At 43.1% G+C, this 23,357-nt stretch overlaps 1 protein-coding gene across 5 annotated transcripts in view; it reads left to right on the top strand.

Annotated features, from left to right (window-relative positions):
• DIS3L2 (DIS3 like 3'-5' exoribonuclease 2) overlaps positions 1-23,357 on the top strand; it is a 181,692-nt gene that overhangs the window by 54,873 nt on the left and 103,462 nt on the right. For all 5 annotated transcript variants that reach the window (XM_051781609.1, XM_051781608.1, XM_051781610.1 and 2 more), the window contains 4 exons: positions 1,954-2,188; positions 14,577-14,683; positions 15,876-16,123; positions 22,814-22,987. In XM_051781609.1, coding sequence (XP_051637569.1) covers positions 1,954-2,188; positions 14,577-14,683; positions 15,876-16,123; positions 22,814-22,987 — 764 coding nt within the window. The remainder of the gene's footprint in view (positions 1-1,953; positions 2,189-14,576; positions 14,684-15,875; positions 16,124-22,813; positions 22,988-23,357) is intronic.

Raw genomic sequence — 23,357 nt, 5'->3', positions numbered from 1 at the left:
CTTTTTGGATAGATACACTGGCAGAGTCACTAGCGTGTGGAGCCTTGTCAGCTCTCTAATCTAATAGACTGTTCTTGCCCAGACCATTGTGTGTCAGTATTTTATGTACCAAATGTAGCCAGCTTTAATAATCGGACATTTTCCCACCTTCTGCCAAACTTTCCCCTTTTTGTCACAATTTAATGTTTGAGTCAAAATCTGCTATGGTAACAAATTATATACATGTTAAAAAATGAAAATAAAGATGGAAAGCAGAATCACAAAAGGTAACAAGAGTTCAAAGGAATGTCATCTGAGTTTTTATTTTTAAAGACTTGAATTCAACCCCATTTTAAAATTGATTTTATTTCTATTTTGTATTGTGAAAAGCTTACAAAGAAATGGATACAGCTTGAAAGCATGGTTGTAGCTCTGAATATGTAAAGCTCTGAAAGTGTTCCCTATACAGGTCTGATTTGATCTATTTTATTTTTAGTTACTAAACAATAATTTGTGGATCTTTTTGAAATGTATTTTTCTTGCTTGGAATGGTTGCCTTCAGCTAAGACCGCTGTTGAGACTATTTATGTTATTTCTAGCGTCTATATAGATCAGATAAAGTATGTTACCAGAAAGTTGTTTTTCTTGTTTTATTGCATTTTCTAAAGGGCCTTTCATTGCCTTGCTGGTGACATGAGTTGCTGCTGTCATGTACTGGGTTGAGGAGCAGTGATGCTGAGGAGCAGGGACCTTGGAGGAGCATCCTTGGGAAATTACCTGCCTGGCAAACACCAGCACCAGCTGGAGGGGAGCTCAGTGACCAGGAGGGCATTGGAATGGAGTCATCCAGTTTCTTTGTGATTTTAATGTTTAGTAGATTATTTCTTATTCTGTGCTGATTTGCATCTTGCTCTGAAGTATCGCAGCTTGAGTGAAACTTAAACATTTTTGTAACTAAAACCTGGATCTATGTTCCCTGGCCAGGTGGCTCTTTGCAATTCGGTGTTGGTTGAATGAAGGATGCTAATAAAGGCCTAGGGTTGATACCCAAGGTATTAACCATTTTGGTCATTATATCCTGAGATGGAGCAGTCACATGCAATGAGGGATGCCATCCAGATCTGCTGTCTGCTTTAATGGGACATTGGCTCTTCATGATTTTGCCTGATGTGATTACATGTGTGGTCTCTCCTTCCCTTGTGCCATTGCTGCACTAAAGTGGGGCCAAATTTGTAACAAGAGTCATAGTTACTTATCTGAATTATCAGTTAGTTAATAGTTAATTAATTTGTACTTTATTTGAGTTCATTCCTCTTGGTAATTTAATTGGGAGATTTGTATAAGTAGCGACAATAATTGAGTGCCTTTAACAAAAAGACCATGGCCTGAAATAAATGTAAAGCTTGGTACCTTACCAAGCTGCCACAGTCCAGTTCCCCTGCAGGTCACAGGGCACCGTGTTCTCTGGTCTGTGCTTTTTCAGTCTGTTCCTGATTATGTGTTGGGGAGCTTTCCTGGAGATGTGTTTTGACACGATCCCAGAATTCACCGGGAACTGCTTGAGTTTTGGGAAGTCCCAGGATGATTAGTGTTTCTTGGTGAACAATGGTCTAAGGAACTCATTGAATTGTAGTGTATCTTCCTCCCTGCCTGTGCTCACTCAGAACTTCTACAGAGCTGATTAGAGGCTTGGCAGGAACTGTATGGTTATGCTCTAGATACGCTTTGGATACATTATTGTCACAGTTGAGGTATTGCAAAAGCCATGCCGTTCCCATCTTTATCCTGGTGAGGTACCTCTTTTGATTGTGCAATATCTGTGGCTAATTACATGGCAATTGCAGTGTGCCACCAGCCACCCACAATTCACTGTCAGCTCCTCGGGGATGCAGATGAAAAAGGAAAGATAATGTTTTCTTTCTTCAGTCCAGTGATTTAGCTTGCCTCTGTATTTTTAATCCCCTACTCCTTCAGGTAATAAAGCCAGATGGTAGTGACAAAGAAACAGAAGTCACACATGAATCAGATGTCCCTGAGGATATGTTGGGGACTTGCATTCCTCAAGAGGCAGCGAAAGGCGATGCTAAAAGTCCGGATGTCATTATAGAAGCGCAATTTGATGATAATGATGCAGAGCATGGACAAGACCACTTGCAGGATATGTTGTCTGATGGCATTAAGAAACTTTCCCCGGATACCAGTGAAAAGGGTGAGTAGATCAGATTGCTGATTTAAGCCTTTATTTGAGCAAACTGTTGAAGTATTACTTGGTTGCCTTGCTTTGCTGTGAGATATAAAATGCAGGCATAAAAGCTTAATGCCTTATCACTTCTGTCCCTTTCTGCGAAACTGCCTTCGTAGTTTTGAGTGGATATTAATGACTGGGTTTTATGTAGATTTGATTGGTACAAAGCAAATCTGTGAAACAGAAGTCACACCTTTAGATTTGCAATTTTCAAGGCTGTCTGGGGGCTGCTGGTTGCTGTTTAAGTCAAGATGGTGCTGTAGCAGTTTCCTTCATTGCAGCTTGGCTGGCCAATCTATGTGTCTCAGTTTGGGGATAAGAATATATTTCCTTGGGGGCAGTTAGGTTTGTTGCTGTTTTCAAACAGTTGAGTTATGAGCAACTTAAAGATTTGGTCCATTTAAAAAGAAAATTGCACTAAAACCTAAAGCCAATTATGCGATCTGTTTTGAAGGCAAACCTATTTTATTCTGAATCTGAATTCCATCCAAGCCATCAAGTGTTGCTTAGGGCAAAATAAAATAGGCTCCCCTGTCCCAAACTATGCTTATGCTGCTCTTTGCATGTCCTTTCTAGTACTAAATCCCCTCCTGAAGAACTGTGTGTTGAAAGGATTCTGACAATTGGCACATTTAACATGTGCCTTCAGCTGCTCATGAAAAATTTGCCAGGGCAGATATTCTGGTGTGTTCCTGTTGCATGCCCCAGTTGTCCAGAAAAAATGGCAGCAACTCAGGACATAAGTAGATGTTGGAGTCTGACAAATCTTGCTGGTGGCTGTAAAGCTGTCCTATTTAATACCTTGTGTTTTCCTGAGAGTTTTCTTTTGAAGATGCACAAACTCCTGCCTGTACTGTTGGTAGAGTTCCATTTTTCACACCCATCTGTTAATAAGGCTGGAAATAACATTTGAATGCAAGTGTTGTAGTTTTTATGACAAAACATTGGTTTCAGCTCATGAATGGAGCTGCCACCTCACCAGTTTGTGATGCTCTTTCCTTCTGGGTACCTCCACTGTCTTTGAGTTCCTGCCAAGGTATGTGAAGCAACTCACATCTCGTTCTGTTCCTTTCCAGCACAGGGCTCGAGTTGGGAGTTACTCACCTTCTCTGCGGATGTTTTACGCAAGTGGTTATTAACCACTTTTGCAGTTTTGGACACCTTTGAGCCACTTTGACTCAACAATTTTGAATCTCCAGAAATGCTCCTGAGTCACCTGTCGTGTCTATTGCAGCCTTGTTGCTTCTGATAGCAATGACAAATTAAACTTCAGAGAAGTACATTCTAGTTTGATACCAGCATCTAAAACAAATACAGGCTTGAGCCAGTATTTTACTTCAGCTGTGTGACTGTGCTTTAGTGTAAAGAGTTGACGAGAGTTACTCCTTGAGTTCCTCGAGATGCTCTGGAGTGACCTATGCTGAGGTTATCAAGTCATCTCTCAAAATCTGTGCCGTCTGAGTGGATTTTGCCATTTGATTCTGTCTTTGGAGAATGTTTGTAGGACAAATGTGAGATCAGCTTATTGTCTGTACAGCTGAAATCCAACTTACTTTTCCACTGCTGTTGCCTAACCCAGCTGTTTTCTTTTGTCTTCAAGGCCTTTCTGTGTTCATCCTTAACAAGTCTTGTTGCTGGTGTGGATGTGCCAGTTGGATTTCTGCTGAGTTTGTATTTTACTATCACCTCTTTTAATACTTGCTTCAGCTTCTTTGGCCATATAACCCATATGGAGTTTTCCCTAGTTTCTTCTTTCTCTGCTTTTTAATGCCCTCCTTTTTTTGTACATATAAAGTTTACGATGCTGCTTTTTCTGAAGGTGTTTTTGAGTAGCTGATGATTGCTTTGGCTTGTTTCCTGTCCTTCATGCAATTTCTCATATCATCAGTTATCCAGATTTTAAGTCTTGCCTGGAAAACAGCTATAGTTATTCTAGCATCACTGATAACTGTCATGAAAAAAGAAAAAATCTTGCCAAACACAGCCTTCACAGGTGTGGCTCAAAATGCTTTTTTAAAAGGACCAAACATACACTTTTTCAAGGCAGAACTTAACCTTAGAGGGCAGTATCTGCTGGACTTCCTAAGGCCATCCACTGGAACGTGGTGCCAGCATCAGGAGGCAGAGAGCCTTGCAGAGTTGGACTGTGGTGAGTGGAGGTGCCCTTCCCTGTGTAACGTGGGCCTCTCCTGGGAAAGCTGCTTGGCTGGTGCTGCCTGTTGAACTTTCCTTTCCAGCTAACCAGCCTTTTATGTTACATCCTTTCTGCTGGAAACAACTACTGCAGCAAAACAGAAAGGTGGATGGGAGCTGGGATCCCATGAGGAGTTTTCTTCCTGACCCACCAAACCCAGTGCTTTACTTGCTTTCCCTTTGCAGGGTTTGTCACATAACCCCATTGCATGGCCTTATGCACAGGAGGGAGCGGGAGGAATTTTCCATGGCCAGCGCAACTTGCAAATGAACACTTGTGATGGGCTTGCTTCCTTTTTTGGAAGGTTTTTTTTGAAGGTTTCAAGCTGGACCAAATTGCCATCAAGAATATTATATTAAGTGAAATAAAATCAGGGAACAGTTTATTATGTTCCCATGAGCACTTTATGTATGTATTTGCATACATATATGTGTGTATATGTGTACGTATGTTTAAAAGGACCCATATATATATAAGACCTGCCCAAAATTAAAACTAAACCAGAAATCCACCAGATTTCTGGAGGTGAAAAATATTGGTAACTACTGTAATAGAATCAAAAGTAAATTTTGCTTATTCTGGGCAAAAACCCCAGAACTGTGTTGAGATGGTTTTCAAATCTTTGTGCATGAACACAAGCTCTGCAAATTGCTGCTCTCAATTGCAAGATGCCTTTTGTCCTTTCTGACGTAGAATTGTGCAGTTTCTCTGCTGGCTCATTTATTCTGCTGCTGATGGTCAGAATGAACCATGAAGAATAAAAGTAGATGTGCCATTCGAATAAGAGCACTCTGGGTCATGCTGGGAGTGCAGCCTGTTTTGATGTCTTTTCTACTCTGGCCTATGTCCCATCCCTGGTCGTGGCTCTGTTCCTCTTCAGGGCACAGTCACCCCTCCATCTCTAGTTACATGCTGGAGCAAAGAATTTTGGGATTGGCCCTTGCTGTGAGAAGCTCTGAAGCATGAAACGTTGTGTACGCTGATTATGGCCCAGATTTGAGGGACTGAATTTCCCTGAAGTCATTGTACGTTGGACTTCCTGTGCCTCCTTGGGGCTTAGGGTAAACTGGTAGAAATTGTTATTATGCACAAGTATGCAGGCTGAGACTCAGATGTTGGATCTGTCTTCACTAAGTGCTGCTGTTATGAGAGCTGTGCTTCCTGCCCTTCTCTTCCTAAGATCCCAGAAAAAATGGGATAAGCAAGAGAGAAGTCCACAGGAGGGAAGAGACCTTCACATTCAGCCTAATTCTCAGCCCATGTACTTTCTGAAAGTTCTCGTGCCCATAAAAGTGCGGCAGTCTTGCTTTGCTCAAGGATATTTAAATAGAAGTTCATAACTGGTGTCACTCTACCAGAAGTAGTTCTGGTCAAACGAGTTTGCTCCGCTTTTCTGGACTCTCCTTGCAAAGACGTTGGGTTAAAGATTATCCTCAGAAAAGTCTCTGGTGTAGGAAGTGACGAGCCACTTTATTCCCCATCACACTGTTCTACACAAGGAGCAATATTGTCCTGTTCCAAAGTTAAATTGTCTGAATGTTAAGCTTTGATCGCAAAGCTTAAAATTTCTTTCCTCTTGCATTTTCAGCTCTATTTCCAAGTGTAAATGTCTTTACATGCTGAATAAACTTTCTCTCTGTATTTTTTCCTTACAAAGACAGTAAGAACGAGCACCCTGAAGAAAGTTTCTCAGCTCCCTTAGTGGTGTCCTTCAAACCCTCTCTGGTGTTTCTGTGTCTCGTTGAAATGCAGGCAGGGAACAAGGCAGTAGCATCCTGACACGACTCTGAACACTGGTGTATACACAGAAAAAAATTAATACTCTGTAGTGCTTGGTACTGACATGCAAGTCCTCTGTGTTTTACCCTGAGACCCCAACTTATTCTCTGTCACTGCTATCCACAGAAGTCATCCACCAGTTCACATGACCTTTGCTAGGCCTATAATTCTTTTCCTTAATCCTCATTCACATTGACTACTGCAACAGAGGTCATGTAACTTTTATCTTATCACTTAGTACTGAGCTAGAATACATTATTTCTGTGACTTTTCACTGCAGTAGAAGGATTTTCTTTATCCTCTATTTCGATATGTAATAAAAATTAAAACCTCTCTGTATCCTCTCAACCTGGGAAAAGTGCAAAATGTTCTGTACAGAATGCTTTACGATGCTGTATCCCTACACAGACTTGTGTGTCATGAGTTTCATACAAATGTGAGCTGTCTCTTGTTAAATATTGGAATTAGATGACTCTGATAAAGCAACATCAGCAATTGAACAGTAGCAGCTACTTCCACTAGTGAGAAGGGTAGCTACACTCATAAAAGTGCCTCAGCCCTTTTTAGCACAAAGATATTCAAATAAAAGTTTGTAAAACTGTGTCACTATGCCAAAAGCTATCCTTGTCAAACTAGTTTGCTTGGCTTTTTTCAGCTCTTCTCATGGGAGATCTTACTATACCAGATACACAGAATATCCTGCTTCCCACGGGGTGGAAGTCATCAAGCTGGTGGACTGGCTGCCCTGGCAGCGATCAGATAGTTGTGTTTGTTCAGGATTTCCACTTACACCTACCCTTGTACAAATCAGAGTTTGGATATGTGAATGTCCAAAGCTTACTCACTGCCTTGACGTAACGAAATTTGAATAGAAATAGCTCATTTATAGGCAGAGTAAACTCATATGAACTGAATAACTGATGGATAATGAGTAGAGTCAACAGAATCTGGGCTGGAGCTGCTGCAGAACTTGCAACTGTCTCCCTGTCTGTTCAGCATTTCCCAGGTGGATACTGGTCAATCTTTTTTCAAGTCAAATGTGACTGTCAGTCTCTAGTAGCCTGCTAAGGTCAGAAGTGATAAGATAAAATTGCTTGGTGTCCACACTGCTGCTGACTGGAGGCTGTATTTTGAGTATTTCAGGTTTGCTTGGCTCAACAGAGGTGGAGGCATTTGGTAACTTCACTATGGTTGAGCTAGGGTTGTGTAATAATGCATCAAGCCATTCTTTTCTCAAGATGATGCTGTAGAGTCAGTGCTTAGAAAGGTTTTTGGATCTCTCTAGCTAAGGAGAAAAATGTATTTATAGTATATATTTTAGTCTCTGATTTGCACTTCTGCACCTTCTCACGTAATTTCATGTCCTCTTTTGTGTCCTCTCTCTTCTTTTAAGCTTGACAAGGTGCCTACCTGCCTTTTGTGCCTTCCTCTGGTGCCTGGAGTCCTTCTGCAGTTAGCAGTGTCTCCTACTGGCACAGGCAGAGTTCAGAGAGTTACTACTATTCCTCTCCTTGGCCAGCTCAGGTAGGGAAAGGATGACAAAAATCTGGACCACGTGCTCACCCTCTGCTCTGCTCAGGTTCCCCCTTCTTTCAGTTTAGCTACCATGAAGTCTCTGGCAAATTCAGAGTCCACCAACATCACTGGCCACTGGAAGGAACAAGTGTTCTTCTCCCTCCTTTTCAGAGGCTCCTGTTCACTCTGAGTGCTTTTAAGAAGTCCTCACTATTCTTTCCTAGCCTGCAGCTTTCTGGAGATGGATCGTCTCCACTGCATAGCTCTGAACATTTCTAGGCCACAGCGGAGTGAAAGCTCACCAGGAAATCTTCTCAGTTACACGGCTTTTAATAGAAATCCTTGAGGTGGAACTGTCAAAAATCGGCTCAGTTTCACTCTGCTGAAGCCTGGAAAGCCAGCAGAGGAGCTGGAGCCATTTCAGCTGCTCGAGACAGCTCTCTATTAGTTTATCCTGAGTTCATGTTTGTGGGTCTCTGGATCCAGCTCTTTTGGTTGTTGCTATAACTTTTCTTAAATGAGAGCATAGATTTCTAGCAGAATAAACAGTATAGCAACTGAAGAGATGTGTTCTACTGGTATTGAACAAATTGGACTTTACGGTTGCATTGATTAAATGCTACAGACTGAAAAAGCTCCAGTTATTCTTTTGTTGCACAGCTGAAGCCTGCAATGGAAGTTAATATTGGGAAAGTTCCTTATGCTGTTCTTCCCTAGTAAGTTATCTTGACCCCCAAATGACTTCCTAAGTATGGCAAAAAAATAAATTACTTAGGTAATTAGGTAACAGGAATTAGATTAAATTCAGCATATTAAAATATGTTCCTGAGTTCACCTATGTTTTTCCTTTGAATTACAAGTTTAGGTCAAGTAAGTGAGAGGGCACGATACTGAGAGTGAATGGTGGGTGTGGAGATAAACAGAGTACAGCCATTGTTAGCAGCAAGATTTCCAGGATGAAACAGATTAGGATTCATTCAGCTAGCATATTTTCCATGGAATAGTAATATTGGACACACAGACTTTAGGAACAAATGCACATGCAGGAAGGAAAAATATTAAGTAAATAGGCAAAATACTCAATGGAATTGTTTTTGTAACATTTTAATTTTGGTTGCCATTAATGTAATAAAACTGTATTTATGTAGACTGCAACTCTACCTGTTTTTTTGTAGGTTTAATTCTGTTGCAGTAAAACTTCCAACCCCTATGTTGACTGGCAGCTTCTCAAGGACATGTGAGGGCCAGGAGCCCTGAGTACCCATGCTGTGATTGTAGTAATGTTATGTGGCTACTGAGACAGCTGTGATTGGATCTGCTAGGGGTAGATGGCAGCTTCCCAAAATTATCTTGATCTTTGTTGTGGATCAGGCTTGGAGGATTCTAAGGAAAAGTGACACTCTTGTCTCATCATTCTGCCATCTCCTCCATCCCTCCTTGTGGAGGTGGCTAAATATAAGTAAATAATTACACGCTTGGCTGCCTCGCGTGTCTAAGGAAGCCAGCTGTACTCACCTCTTCACGTTGCCTTTGCTCAGTGTTACTGCAGATCCTTGTCTGTGCTGTACACATCTGTTATAATGCCTTTTCTCTCCCTCTTTGAGGGCCTCCTCTCTCTCACTTGTGCATCTTTAAAAATCTTGATACTAATCATCTGAGTCTCCTGGTCCTCGTCTTCAGTGTGCCTTTGGGCAGGCAGGTGTGTGAGCTCAGGTGTTAAGACATGAACAGCTGTGGCAGGGTGATTTTGCTTAAATGAGTATTCAAAAATAAACATCTCTAAGGAGGTTAGTGCTGTTCATTAGACACACAACTCTGGGATGAGACAGCTCTGGAGTACTGATGGTTTGGAGCTGCTTTGCTTCTTACCTGCAGAGCTCTCTTCCATTGCACACGGGAGCTGTTAGGCTGATTTTGGACAGGCTGCATGTGTTAAATTCCAAAGCTGTTGGCCTAACAGTCTCATCACAGTGAAATACCTCCATCTTTCCTCCATCACAGATGGAAAGCTCAGTGTCTGGAGATATAAATACTCACAGAGTACTGCTTCTTGCTTGACGGTTTCCTAAGTGAGCCTTCTTATAGCCTGTTTAAAATAGATTCCAGTTTTGGATAGTACCTGGTACCAAGTGAAATGGCACTTTGCTTCCTCCCTACCTTTTGGTAGGTTTGTGTTCTGGAGGAAAAAACTGTTCTGTGCCAATAAATATCAGCTGCAGAATGTGAAGAGGCCTTGTACTTTCTTCTAAACAGCAACATGTTTCCTTCTCATTGTCCCTAAAAATGAAGATTGTAGCAGAATAGTGCAACCTGGGCAAATCAGGGCATGCATGTGAATATCACCTTTTAGTTGAAGGGAGTTTTAATTTCCTAATGTCTCTTGTGTACTGATGTAGACAGAATTCCAAAAACACATCCTTTTTGAGTATGCCATGCAGTCCTAGAGATATTTATAATAAATTGGTCTGATTTACACCACTTATGTATTTGGTGCTAAGACATAATATGCTGAAAACTGCTTCATGAAGCAGATATCAGAGAACCTGTTGTTGCTTCATTAGTTAAGTAGTAGACTTTGCCATTGAAAGGTTTACAGCTGTGCTGGTATCTGAGCACTGAGCTGAAGAACAGTATTTTCTTTTTGAAAAGCTTCATATCAATAATGCCTTCTGATGGGATTCTTAAATACTCCCATGTAGAGTAACCCAGCTTCTCAAGTACATATTTTTTTCTAGCTGAAGTAGCAAACATTGAACTGTTTTCTTAAAAAAACTTGTTTTTTTCCATCCAGGGAGAGATATTTCTTTTTTTCTTTCAGTAAGTTGTGTTTGAGATCTGAAACTGTGATATATTTTCATTTGCAAGTGGATATTGCATCTTTAATTGTATTCTTTTTGGACAGAATTGCAAATTTCCACAGTGACCAATGCAAACCTAGTGAAAATAATTTTGGATCTGTCACAAGTAATCAGAATTCTAGTCTGATGATTTTTGGTCCATTTGGCTACCTTTTAATGTCGTGGTAATTGAATTGTAGAAGGAAATTTGGGGGGATTTAAAAATAAAATAATGTTTGACCTAGGAATGCCTGTCAGGCAAATCTAAGTGTGTATTGAATTTGCCTAAACTCCCTTACAGAGGGAGGCAAATTCCAAGTGTCCTGGATCTACTTCATTGGTAATAACATAACTAATTCGAGTTGCTTTTTGTATCTAGTGCCTAATTTTTTTTTAAGTAAGACTATTACAGTTTTGGTTTGTCAGATAATCGCTGAAAGGAAAACACTGAGATTATAATGCAGTTTCACTGGATCCTGGTTGCTGAAGTGTGTTTTCACTGTAAGATAAGCTTATGAAGTACTGCCCAAGCTAACATAGTAAATCTTTCTCAGAAAACTTGTCTTTGCCCAGGGTGGAAATATTGAATGGTCATTGGATAACCACTGCAGTAAAGGGGTCAGAATAATTCATTTTTAGTTTGGCATAATGCAAGGAGTTTCTTCCCACCTTCCCTGCTCAAAATTCTGCTCCTCTCACAAGTTAACTCTCCTTTAGGATTGCCTCCATGCCTCTACCCTGCTGTGGGAGATGTCTGTGTCTCCCAGCTCAGATCTTCTAGACTGCCAGTCTCCAGTGGGTCCCTCTTACCTGCCCCTTCTGCCCAACCACCAAGTTCCAGCTTCACTAGAGGGAAGGAGGATGTGCAATGAAGGAGAGGGACTGTCAGAGGTGTATTCAGGGGACTTGGCTACCAGACTCTCATGGCAGATTGTGGCTGTTGTGACTGAGCTTTCTGTGCAGTAATTTCACAACTGAGCCAGCTGGACCTTGGCTATCAAGAGTTGTCCTTTCTGAGCTGAAGATTTTGTGGCAGGGAATCCTTATTTCTGGTGCTCTGCTATTGTAGACCTCTGAGCATTAGATGTAGCCCTGGTATCAAGAGAATTTTGACTACCAAGGGAGCAGCTACAAGCTATAGAGAAGTCCACATCTCCTGGCTCCAGGAGTACAGAGTTTCTCATGTCTCTTCTTCCCCATCCTTTGTTTCATGAACATTCCCCATTAGTAAATGTGTGTGATGACGTTTCAGATTCTGAAGGTGATTAAAAAAGATGTGTAAGAAGTAGTAGTTGGCTGGGATTCGCTTCCTTCTTTCTTTTTGTTGATGGAATAGTTGTAGATCCCAGACTCTGTCTGTGCGAGTCTCTAGTAATCCCAGGATTTTTGGGGAGGGATGCTGAAATTGGAGAGACCACTGAAGAAGAAGATACTCTCTAGCCAACCAGAGGCCCCTGGTTGATTTTGGCTGTGAAGGAAAAGGCAAATTCTACCATGTGTCACAGTGGGAATTTAGATGTTTTCTGGTATCTGTACTGGGTTCACATGGGGCTCATCTTCAGCAGGATGGGGAGCAGTGCCCCAGCCCTGAATGTTTTTTTATCCCAGGCAATGGAAGGCCTGCTTTCCCATTTGCTGTACTCTCTGTGACAGCTGCGTCCTGGTGCTTCTGTGCTTTTGCACGTGTTTGTGTGATACTTCCCAAGGACATCACTGCTGGCTTCTTTTTGACAGGGAAAGCTGCTTCAGTGAAAATTTCCAAGTGGCTTTTTGGAGCACTGGGAGTTGGAGGGATAAGTGGAAAGAAGGCAGTGTTAACAAGGGCATGTTCCTCACGTGACTCCGGGTGCTTTTTTCATTCATGCCTGCTGGACCTTGAGTCACTGCTGCTGTTCTGCTGCACTGGGAAAGAGTGAATCAGCTCCTTCTTTTTTCCCCAAACACGTTTAGATCTGGCTTCTCTTCCAACCAGTATGTGCTGTTCCCTGGGGAGAGTTCACTCCAGTAAAGCCCTGGGCTTGTGGCAGGTGTGCCTGGAGGCCTAGCCTTTGGAAGGCTCCCAACCTCCCCTTGTCCTCTGGCCCTACCAGTGTTTCTTTGTTCCAGATCATCCTGTTCTTTGTCCAAGCTGTCTTTATGGTTGGCACACCATAAACTGTTAACTGATCTCTTGACAATTTATAAGAAAACAAAATGGCTCCTTGCATTTATTCTTTGCTAAATGATTGCCTGGTATGACCTTTAGCTGGCAGAAACCTTAGAGGAGGTAAGCAGATGAGGTAACCTGGGTATCCCCACTTTTTAAACTGCTTATGATTATCCAAGCATTTTTTCCCCCCCAACTTGTTTGTCACTGTGAAACTCTGGACGGTTTTATCCCTTAGTAATGCTGGTTGTGGTAAGTCTGAGTTCATTTCAGTAGAAGTAAAAGAGAAATGTTTTTTCTGCTTCTATTACTGGTGCTTTTTAAGGAAAGTTCATTTTTATTTAAACCCCTGAATACCTGTTCATTCTCCCCTCAGCCTTGCTAGCATGTCAATAAAGATAAAATAAAAGTAAAATCACTTAGAAAAAGATCTCTGGGGAGAAACAAAGTGCGAAGAGCTTTGTATCAGAAGGCAAAGCTGGGAATAATTAGCAGCATGTGAGAACCAGAGTTTGTCATTGTCAAACGACTGCTGGGATAACGTTGCCCGAAGGCAGCCCAGGCTGTTCCACGACCATCTGTGAACGTGCCCTGGTGATGGTGGTGCACAGCCGTTCCCCTCGGGGAAGCTGCTGCCCCTCCTGCTCCCCCTGGCTCCCCCGAGCACTGATCCCAACATCCCAGCACTGCTCAGCCCCTCCCGCAGCCCCTCCATCCGTCATGTCACCAGCAGCCTCCTTCGAGGGTCTCTGTGGGACAGATGGGTGTCATCTGGGGGCCAGGGTCTGCGTGTCACCACAGTTCTCCTGGATGCTTTCTCACATGGGCGAGCACTGTTGGCCTGCTGGAGCACAGCCCTCAGTGAAATCTTGTTTTATCTCTTGTCTTCTAAGGAAAACAGTGACAGCTACGTCCCTTGGAACTGGCAGTCGGTGCCACAGTCTCTCCTTAGGAAAGCAAAATTTCTTTTGAACACTCAAGGCCTGATTTTAGCACATGTGCTTGAGATGGATGTGATTGCCATACAAATGGAAAAAGGCAGCCATCTTCCACGAGTGCTCCAGACAAGAGCACTTGGATGCTTCCATCCGAAAAATGCTGGCACAGCAGTAACCACAGGCACTCAACAGGGAGGCAACTCAAGAAGGGACCAAATCCAGCCTTTTCCATGGCAAAGATTGCTTTGGATGTTTGTAAACACTAAATGCCAACCATGTGTAGCAAATATGCCCAAAGTCACATACTTGAATATTTGAAAATTTCAAACTAGAAATTAGTTGACACTTGATTTTAATATTATCAGTATCTGGTCCAGAGATTTCAGGAGAAGGGAGCTCTTGGTCATATGCAGCGATTACTTTTATAAGACTTTTCATAATCCTGGTCCACAGCTGAAGAGGGTCAGCTCACTAGTTATGGTTTCAGTTTCAAAGATAAACATACATTTTATAACCCTACATAATGTTTTTAAAGGAAATTGAATATTAAATGAATGTATGTACTTAAAGAATTGCTTATGTAAGTTAATGGCTTCAGCTAAGAAATGCCAGGAAATTAATGTAATTCTCAGTATTTAGTAAACAGAATGTGCGTTCTACAATTTCATGTATTATGGTTGGTATAGTCCTCCTTACAAAGCTGGGATTTATTTTGATTTTTGTTGGTTTTCAGCAGATGTACATGGTAAGTGAACATATATCTGCTGTCTGTTGTAGTCTAGAGAAATAATAATTACTTCTTTCTTGGCAATTCTATCACTTCAGAGATCTTCCTTTCAAATAAGTCTACTACATGCACCTTGTATTGTAGTTTATAGGAAAGGCCCAACATGAATTTGTCATGGAAATGTTCTACAGTAACTGTTGTGTGTGTTTGATGCAGGAAAGGCAGCTGGGATCAGTGGTATGCACAGAACAAAGCAAGATGATGGACCCAAGGTGAATGATCCCAGGCTTCTCCCAGATGAGTTTCTCCAAAGGACGGCCAAGGTAACTCCACAAAGAGTGACAAGCAAGCACGTGTGTGCTCCCAAAGGCTGAAGGAGACCAGCCCTGGCCTCCCTGTAGTCTCCATCTGTTGATCTTTGAGTCTTGTTCCCCATTTCAAAGAGAGTAATTGTCTGATCTGATAAAAATCAAGTGACTTGTTGTTTTTACCAATTATCCTAGGTTAAATTCCCTTTGTTTGTCATGCAAAATTACTTAGCAAGATTCAGGAAAAAGATTGGATACTAATATGAGTGTCAGGATATCCAAAGTTGTCAGAATTAATTCTTACAGACTTTGGAAAGGCTGCTAGTGCTGTTGATTCAAGATTTGAGTCAATCTATAAATGTTAAGAGACCAGAAAAGGAGACTGCTGGGTCAGACTGGGTCAGGTCTCTTCCACGTCTTCTGCTTTCCCTTACAGTCTCTGATTCTGGTCCCTGTTGTTGGCTGGGCTGCTCCAGTCTCATCCAATGTGGCAATTCCAGCACTCAGAATTGTGCAGAGGTGCAGCTCCTGAGACCTTTTGGAAGGACTCTTCAGTATAAGCTTAGGAAATCGACTATAATGTTTCTGTTATCCAGTGATTTATTATGGTCTACAAAAATATAGCCTGGATGAACACCTCTCTGGAACAATTATTTAGTGATATTGTAATTTATTATTCTTTTCAAAGCCATCTTGTATAAAGGTAAAATAACCCCTAACTTCAGAAAGCACAGAGAGGAGGGGAGAACTGCCAAATTCCCAACAGCACATCCTTTCCTGTGGTTAGCATTGGATCCGCCAGCGGCACCGTTTTTGGACTGGCCTGTTCTGTGCTGACTGTTGGAATCACAGGCCGAGGATACAAATGAAAGATTTTACAGGAGTTGCTTGTATTTTGTGGCTAATTCCCTGCATTTGGAAGCATCTGCTTCTTGTCTGGTTTTGTTCTGTAATCAAGAAAATTGCTGCAGAGAGCTAGCACTTGGAAGGCACTTAGCTCCTCTATAGCCATGAGCAAGATGGCAAGGAAAATGCATTGTAAATAGGTACTCAGTTAAAAAATGCACACACACATTCACATAGGGCAATAAGATATAGACCTTGTGACTTTTCCAGATACTCTGCTAAGCCTCTGTGTATCCCTATTCTGTTAAAGAAAATAACTTTCTCTGAAGGTATTAACTGTAGAAACTTTTGCCTCTCCTAGGTGGTCTATATTTTGGAAAAGAAGCATTCCCGAGCAGCTACAGGTTTCATCAAACTTCTGGCAGACAGGAACAGTGAACTCTTCAAGAGGTGTGCCATGTTCTCACCTGTGGACCACAGAGTGCCCAGGGTTTATGTGCCCTTGGCTGATTGTCCTCCAGACTTCGTGACCAGGCCTGAGGGATATTCACAGAAACTCTTCATCTGTCGCATCGTGGACTGGAAAGAAGACAGCAACTTCGCAACAGGGTACGTGGCTGCCCCTGGAAGTAGAGATGACTGAGATTTCTAGTCAGAATTCTAGATTTCACTTAATGTAATACAAGTAATAGAGACAGAAATCTATTAACAAGACACTTGCCTTGTATCCCTCTGGTATTTATTGGATAAAGTATGATGAGATGAAGAATAGTTCATCACTCATGGCTACAAAGTGTTAGTTTCTTCCAGTGCTTGCCTCAGTGTGCTGGCACGTGCCAGCATTAACCAGCACGTGTTCTAGAGGGAACACACACACACACACGTGCTGAGCCTGACCAGCACAAACACCGTGGGGTGCTGGCAGCCTTCCTGTCTTTCCTCTGTGTGTTTAAGAGTAGTACACAGTGTGTAGGCATTTCACTTCTGCCAGAGGAAGATGATCAGTAGCTGTGAGGCTTATCTTTAGTTTGTAAACCTTTACTGATAAGAAGTAGAAAGAAGTCGCAGATTGTTGTGGTTTTAAAGTCACATTGCTTCAAGGAAGGATACTAGAATTCAAGAGAAGATTCATTCCCTCCTGAAGCATATGAGAAGGGTGTTACACTCTGTGTGTTTCATCAGGCACTGTAGAGTCATTGCTGTCCAGAGTTCAAATTGCAGGCACTGCCGTGAAGGAAGAGATTTAAGCCAGGGCTACACAAATGGCCTATGCTGGGCTGGATCCAGATTGCAGGTTCATTTTGCCTCTCCATGAGGAAGACTAGTTTCCAGCATTTTCACTCTTTTCTTTGGAACAGGTGCAGTGTGCCAAGCTGTGGCTGGAGTGGCCACACTGTTTCTATTGAGTGGGTCTCAGTAAGAATGGACATTGATAAATCTATTCAATTATCTTGGGGAAAACTAAGTAGTCCTGACTTAGTTGGTTATTCTGACCTATGGCAGTACTGTGGTCAAATTTAAACAGGTGATGGGGACCTGGGTGTAGTCTCTGGTCCATGTGCACTAGTGGGGGTTGGGCATAAAGCCCAGCTTTGCTCTTCCCCTTGCAAAACAATTCTGATGGGATAGCACAGGTGATATACACTATCATCACTGCAGGTTTCAGAGTCCTCAGCTCAAACTACTAGTAAAACTTAAAACTTACAGAAAACATTTTTAAGAGAAGGTATGTTGGTGCAGATCTGACACTAGACAGATCTTGAGTTTACTTGAACTAAAAGTAAACTAAACTGAAGTCCCTGTTTCCCAGAGTTTAAGTTTGTTATCAGCTGTAGCTACTTTGTCTGCCCAGTAATATCAAGTTTCACATGTACTCCTCGAGAGCCACATGAGCCGTGAAGTCACTCAGTGTTTCCTTGTTAAACTGCAGTGCATGAACTGCAGTGGCCTCTCTTTGAGCCCCACTTAACTAGGGGCTGGCTGTGCTGTGAACTTCACTGTGACTAAGTTTCTTACTGGCAGAGATTTGCTTTGTCTTCTTTGACTCCAGCTGAGAAAAGACTGGAGGGTGATTGTACTGCTTGGCTTCTTGTCATGAGCAACCCCCCTTTTCAGCAGGAACAGGGGAAATTAGGAGGATGGGTTAATATCTTTTTTTATTGGCTAATGTGTGTGTCTTTACTCTGTGTTTCTGACAACATTGGATATTCTCATCTCTCTGGTTTGGTCGTTTCCAAGATGTGAAGGGTGTTGTCAGGAAAGAAAATGTCCATGATTGTCTTCATACCGTAGCTGTTTCCTCTGGGAGTCGGTTGCACTTCAGTAAGTGCCTTGTGGAGATGGGGGCACAGTACCTTGGTGACCCCTTTATTGTTTTTAGCCATAAATAATGCTCGTTTAAACACGGAAAGACAAGGAAACCTCTTGAAGGTCCCAAAAGTTTCTGTTTACTTTTGGGCTCATTTATAAGCTTGTTTTTAAACCATGTTACCTTGTTTATGAACTGTGTTGCTTGTATGGCCTGAAGGAGGGAAAAGCAGCTGATCTGTAGCTCATTACATGCTTGGTTTTCTGAACGTTTTGGTGCACCCTGTAGTTCTGCCCACAAAATTCATAATACCTCTTTGGCAGCATCACCACCATGGTTTTGAAGGTGTCTGGACAAAGAGCCTGTAGTTCATCACCCTGCACTGTCTGCTGGAAGTGGGACAAGGGAAACTCCCTGCTTAGTTGGCAGTCATGTCCCCTGGATGCCTTGGGTGTTGCTAGGTACTCTCCATCCTGCAGCTGAACTCTCCCACGTCATTCACCTTCCTCAGCTTTCCTTTTGCCTTGGGAAGTTCAGCACCAGGTTTCCAAGCACAGTTAATGGCACAGTCTGGTCTTCACAGTGACCACGTGTGGCTGGAGAAGTGGGATGCCCTGGCCAAGAATCTGGTGGTGGCACTGGCCACCCAGGGTGGCCACCTGCACAGGGCCAACGTGTTAGTCCCTGGAGGTCCCCTTGGGGAGGGGGTGTGTTTCTGTGTCGTGATTGCCACCTGGTGGTCACCAACCTGACACTGTCCCCTCCGAAGGCCTCCCTGTCACCCCGACTGTGCTGGGAAGGAGCAGAGAAATAGTAATGGTTCCGTGTCCTGCTGGTGATGCCCAGAGCGTGGGCTGCTGTGCTCTCTCCTGCATGTGAAGTGATTTTACCTTGGCAGGAAAATGCCATTGAGCTGCTTCAGATAGCAGGTAAAGCAAATTATCTCCAAAACATTCTCCTGTTCCAGATAAATATCACAAGTGCTGCGATGTACCGTTATTTTCTTGGGACATTTTTTCAGTGTTGGAGTCCAGGTTTGTTTTGAGTATTAGTCCAGACGTCTGTGCACTTTTGGATATGGTTAAGGTGGAATTGTTTTGTCCCAACGTATGATGATGGATGAGACTATTAAAAAAACCCTGTAGTAGTAAAACATGGAATCACTGACTCCCTCTGTGTCACATGGGGCTTGTGGCCATTCTAGCTCAAGGCCTTGAATATTGGTCTGTCAAGGTGACAAGATTTGTCCCAGCTTTTGCAATAAAATCAAATGCTGCAGGATGTTATTTCACTTGACACTCTTTCCAAAGCCATCCAAGTGGCTTGAGTTCTTTTCGTTTCTGGCATTTTATTCTGTTTTTTTTTTTTTTAAATTCAAAAATGTATTTGGTGTGAGGACAAATGACCAGATACCTTGGGTAACTCACTGTAAGGCTCAAGGGAAGGTCTGATCCCCTCAACAGGGCAGTGTAGTATCTTGCAGATGGGAGTGTCTCTCAGTAAAGCTGTGTTCCCTTGGCACAACTAATCACCCTATGGCTCTGCAGTGGGGGGTGGCCCCATCCTGTGGGAAGCACCGTCCTGCTCCTGTGCTCCCATGGTGGGTGGCCTGGCAGCTGAAGGGAGGCAGCTCCATGGTGGGGAGCAGGGCTGGACTGTGCTCCCAGGTGCTGTGGGTTCCATCACAGCTCTCTGTTTCCATGGTGCTCAGTCCTGCAGCCACCTCACCATCTCCACTGGGACGCTTGGCCTTTACCAAGCCTGTACAGCTCTGCCTGTGAGCTCCAGGCCCTGGGCCATGGGAGCAGCCAGGTGGGCTTCTTTGCTGTCACCTCTCCTGCTCCTGTAAAAGCTTCCTCAAGGAGTGGTGGCTTATGTGTGGGATGTTCTCCTGCTGCTGAAAGAAACCCTGCATGTAGGATGACTGTGAACAAGTCTGCTCCAGGAGAGACTGAGCAAAGGTGTTAAGTTCCCAATGAAAGTTATTCACTCCCATTTGGGAGCCTGCTTGGCATTATGCAATTATGCTTTGTCTCTTTGGAGCATTCTTACCATGTAACCTTTGAATACATTGGCCAGTTTCAGCTGAGTCTGGGGAGTGGAGAGAACTTGAACGTTCCTAGAAATGGGTGGCTGAATAGATGTGATCAGTGTCACCATGAAGGGGACGATGGCAGCATGAGGGTGGCTCTGCCCCAGGTGCATGTCCATGACACGTCAGGCTCTGGTGAGTGGGCAGCTCAGAGCAGTTCAGTGATCCTACAGCTGTGGCTGATTCAAAGGAATGCCCTGTGCTGCCCCAACCGTGGCATGTTCCAGTCAGTGCACGCTCCCACCATGTCTGACATTAGTCCAAGGGTATTTAAGGAATTCAAGGTAATGCTGCCCCATCAGCGTCACAGAAAAGAAATGTTTACGTCTGTAACCGTTATAACTTTTTTTACCTTTTGACATTTAGAAAAAACAGAGACACACGCAAGCCCAGGGTGTCACAGACACTGTGACTCCCTGGGAGTGAACGTCTGACTGCTGCTGGGCCCTGTGCCTGTTGTTGTTTATAAGCCTCTTGAACTATTCTTGCTACCCTTGGTGGCCGTGGAGCCCCATGAGTGATTTTGCAGCCTGGCTGTTACTCCAGGGCCATCGGTGATCCTATATGCATTACCTTTGATCACATGCTGTCCTGTCAGATTTTGCTCTGATGCAAGTCATCATTCCTGCGTGACTGTAACATGGCCCCAATTAAAGTCAGTTATACACTTTTTATTTCAAGGTACTTGGGAAATGTTCCCTGGAACACTGTAAATCAAATGTTAATTACTATTAAAAAAATATTAGTCCTATATCAGACCTCTGGGTAAACCCCTTATGGTTCGTAATCTAATTTCAGTAAACGGATCAAGAGGAGCATGGGTTTCAAGACTGAGCTGGAAAGCACTCTGGCATTCAGAGGTGCTTTCCATGACTTGTCCTGCAGACGTCCAGCCGCCCTCCCGATGCACTTCCCAGCTCTGCCCTGCCAAGAGAAGGGGCACCTAAGACTCAAGCTCTTGACATTTCTTCTGGGTAGGGCAATGTGTCCTCCCTTTTCCAGTTTTATTTTTTTCAGTCCATCCTTGGTGGTACTGGTGGGCCTGCAGACCCGCAGGCTCGTCCTTGCTCAGTCCCAGCTCCACATTAGACGCTGGAAATGGAAATGAAGTGATGATTTCTCTGGTTTATTGTTACTGCTGAGAGAGAGGGAGATAAAACTGATGCCTCATTTATTTACATTAAAATAAGGATTAGCCTGGGACCCAGCTGCAGGAACAGAGAACTCAGCCATGGTGCCAAATGCACACGTATTTCTGCCATACAGTTTGTACATAAAATTGAAACAATGGAGGGAAATATCTTTTATCCTTGTTTTCATTTTTATTTTAAAGCTAGACGATGGGAACTCTACAATTTAGCACACCACGAAGCGTGCAATCCTTTCCAGCATATTACACAATGTGACAGGTTTATTACACAGCCCTTCCCGTTGAGAAGAGAGAGCTTTGCTCCCATAAAGAAGATGGTCTTGCTTACGCTGCGAGTTTGGGGTTTGTTCTGTGGGTTTATGGCACATTTGAAGCCTTGAGACCATCTTGCTCGTCCAAATAACAAGTGCACTGTTTTGGCCCCAATTTAGGAAAGTAATTAGTGTCTGTTCTCACTCATTGGAATCAAAGCAGAAGGATCAATATAATGATTGTGTATTTTACGCAGTGGAAAAACACTTATTAGAGTGGCTGTTTTTGCACTGTGTTATTACCCCTCTCTTTTGTGTCATATTTTGATGGATTTGCCTTAATTTCAGTTGTAATTTTCTTAGGTCAGGAACATTATCTCTATTGACTGTAGTGTGCCATCCACCCTAATGGTAGTATATTAAAAAATAAAATATATTTTAACTCTGTACTGTAGAGCATTCTAGAGGTGAGAAAGGGGACAAAGGGGAGCCACCATGGGACATAGGTTCTCATGGGATATTTGTGAACCAGCTGGGAGGGGAACAAATGTCTCTCTCCTTTGGAGACCTGGTTTGCACAATGTTCAGAGCTGAGGGCTTGTTTGACGCCAGAGCTGTCGGACAAATCTATCCTGGGGTTTGCACTGGAGCAGATGGGAACTTTCTCTAAGCGTAACAGAGCAGCAGCCTCATCCACACATGTGCAGAATACTTCATGAAGGACTGTTAGCCCGGGGGGACAATTTCCCCTCTCTGTGACTTGCTTCTAGGTCATTGGCTCCTCTCCAGTTAGGTCCTGGTTCAGAGGCTTCTGCTTATCCTGGAGGCGAGGGACAAACAACTATTGGGAATTCTTAGATCCTGGAAGGAGCCTGGAAGATTGTTGGAAAGATAATCTGTGGGCATGTCTATGTGTATGACTCCTGTAAGGAAGGCAGTAAGGGTTCTTCACACCACTGTCTTCACAGGGCATTGGTTTGCCCCGGCAGAGATGTGTATCCTTTGGGATTGAGAGCAGTGTACTGAGCTCCCTGGGAACTGTCTTTTGCAGAGCTCTCTGGGATCTAGTGTGAATCTGTAGGAGGGCTGAGTCACCTTTTTCAGTGGTGAGAAGAGGAAGGAGAGTCTCAAGGGAACCAGCCATGTGTAATGCTGGAGCTGCCTGTGTGGAAAGCTGTGCTTTTCTTATCTCTGCTGGATGTATTTTTCTCTAAATTTGGAAAACTTTCTCACCTCTGCAAAAAACTAATAGTATGAAACATCTCTTTCAAATGAGATGCATGAAACAGCCCAGGGTACTGTCTGGTGAGTGTTTTGCATCTCCAGCATACGTAAGTCATGGTATGGTCTGAATTCCTGTTAAGTCCTCTGCCAAAACTCAGGGAGAAGTGAATGGGTGAAAGAGTGTGTTTGAGGGCTCAGCAGTCACTCTTTGGGGACAGTAACAACATGACAGTAGTAATTAGACATTTTAAAAAGCATCTCTTTCTTTCTGCAGGCAGTTGTGCAAAAGTCTTGGACAGGCTGGAGAGATTGAGCCGGAAACAGAAGGGATCCTGACAGAGTATGGTGTGGATTTTTCAGACTTTTCTCCTGAAGCCCTGGAATGTCTTCCCCAGAACCTGCCCTGGGTTATCTCACTGGAAGAGCTGGCCAAAAGAAGAGATTTAAGGTAACGATAAAAGGCATGGTCTGACACTCCTCCTTGGGTTGGTGCAGGGTTGTGCTGTCCTGTTTTGTTTTCATCACGTTTGTAGAGGCACTGACATTGTTACATGTACCATATTATACCTTACCTGTGCTAGAAAGAAACTACTTTTGAAAGTACCTATAAACCCAGAAGATCAGTTGCTTGGAGAACTGTTTTCTGAGGCAAAGAAGCTTTTTCTCAAAAGAACTATTGAAAACTGAAAATTTGGTGTTTGGCACCTACTCTGAAAGCTTTATGTTTTTGTCTGGAATGTATTACGTATTTTAGTGGTAGTTTTATAGCAGAGATTTTCTGAATGCCTGGCAGATCAAATGATCTTGGACATTGTTAC

Source organism: Manacus candei, unplaced genomic scaffold (genome assembly GCF_025592945.1).
Source record: "Manacus candei isolate 608988 ecotype Guabito, Panama unplaced genomic scaffold, ASM2559294v1 h1tg000015l, whole genome shotgun sequence".
In the NCBI taxonomy this organism is placed as follows: domain Eukaryota; kingdom Metazoa; phylum Chordata; class Aves; order Passeriformes; family Pipridae; genus Manacus; species Manacus candei.
The sequence above is the reverse complement of the archived record's forward strand: the minus strand, read 5'-3'. Positions and strand labels throughout refer to the sequence as shown.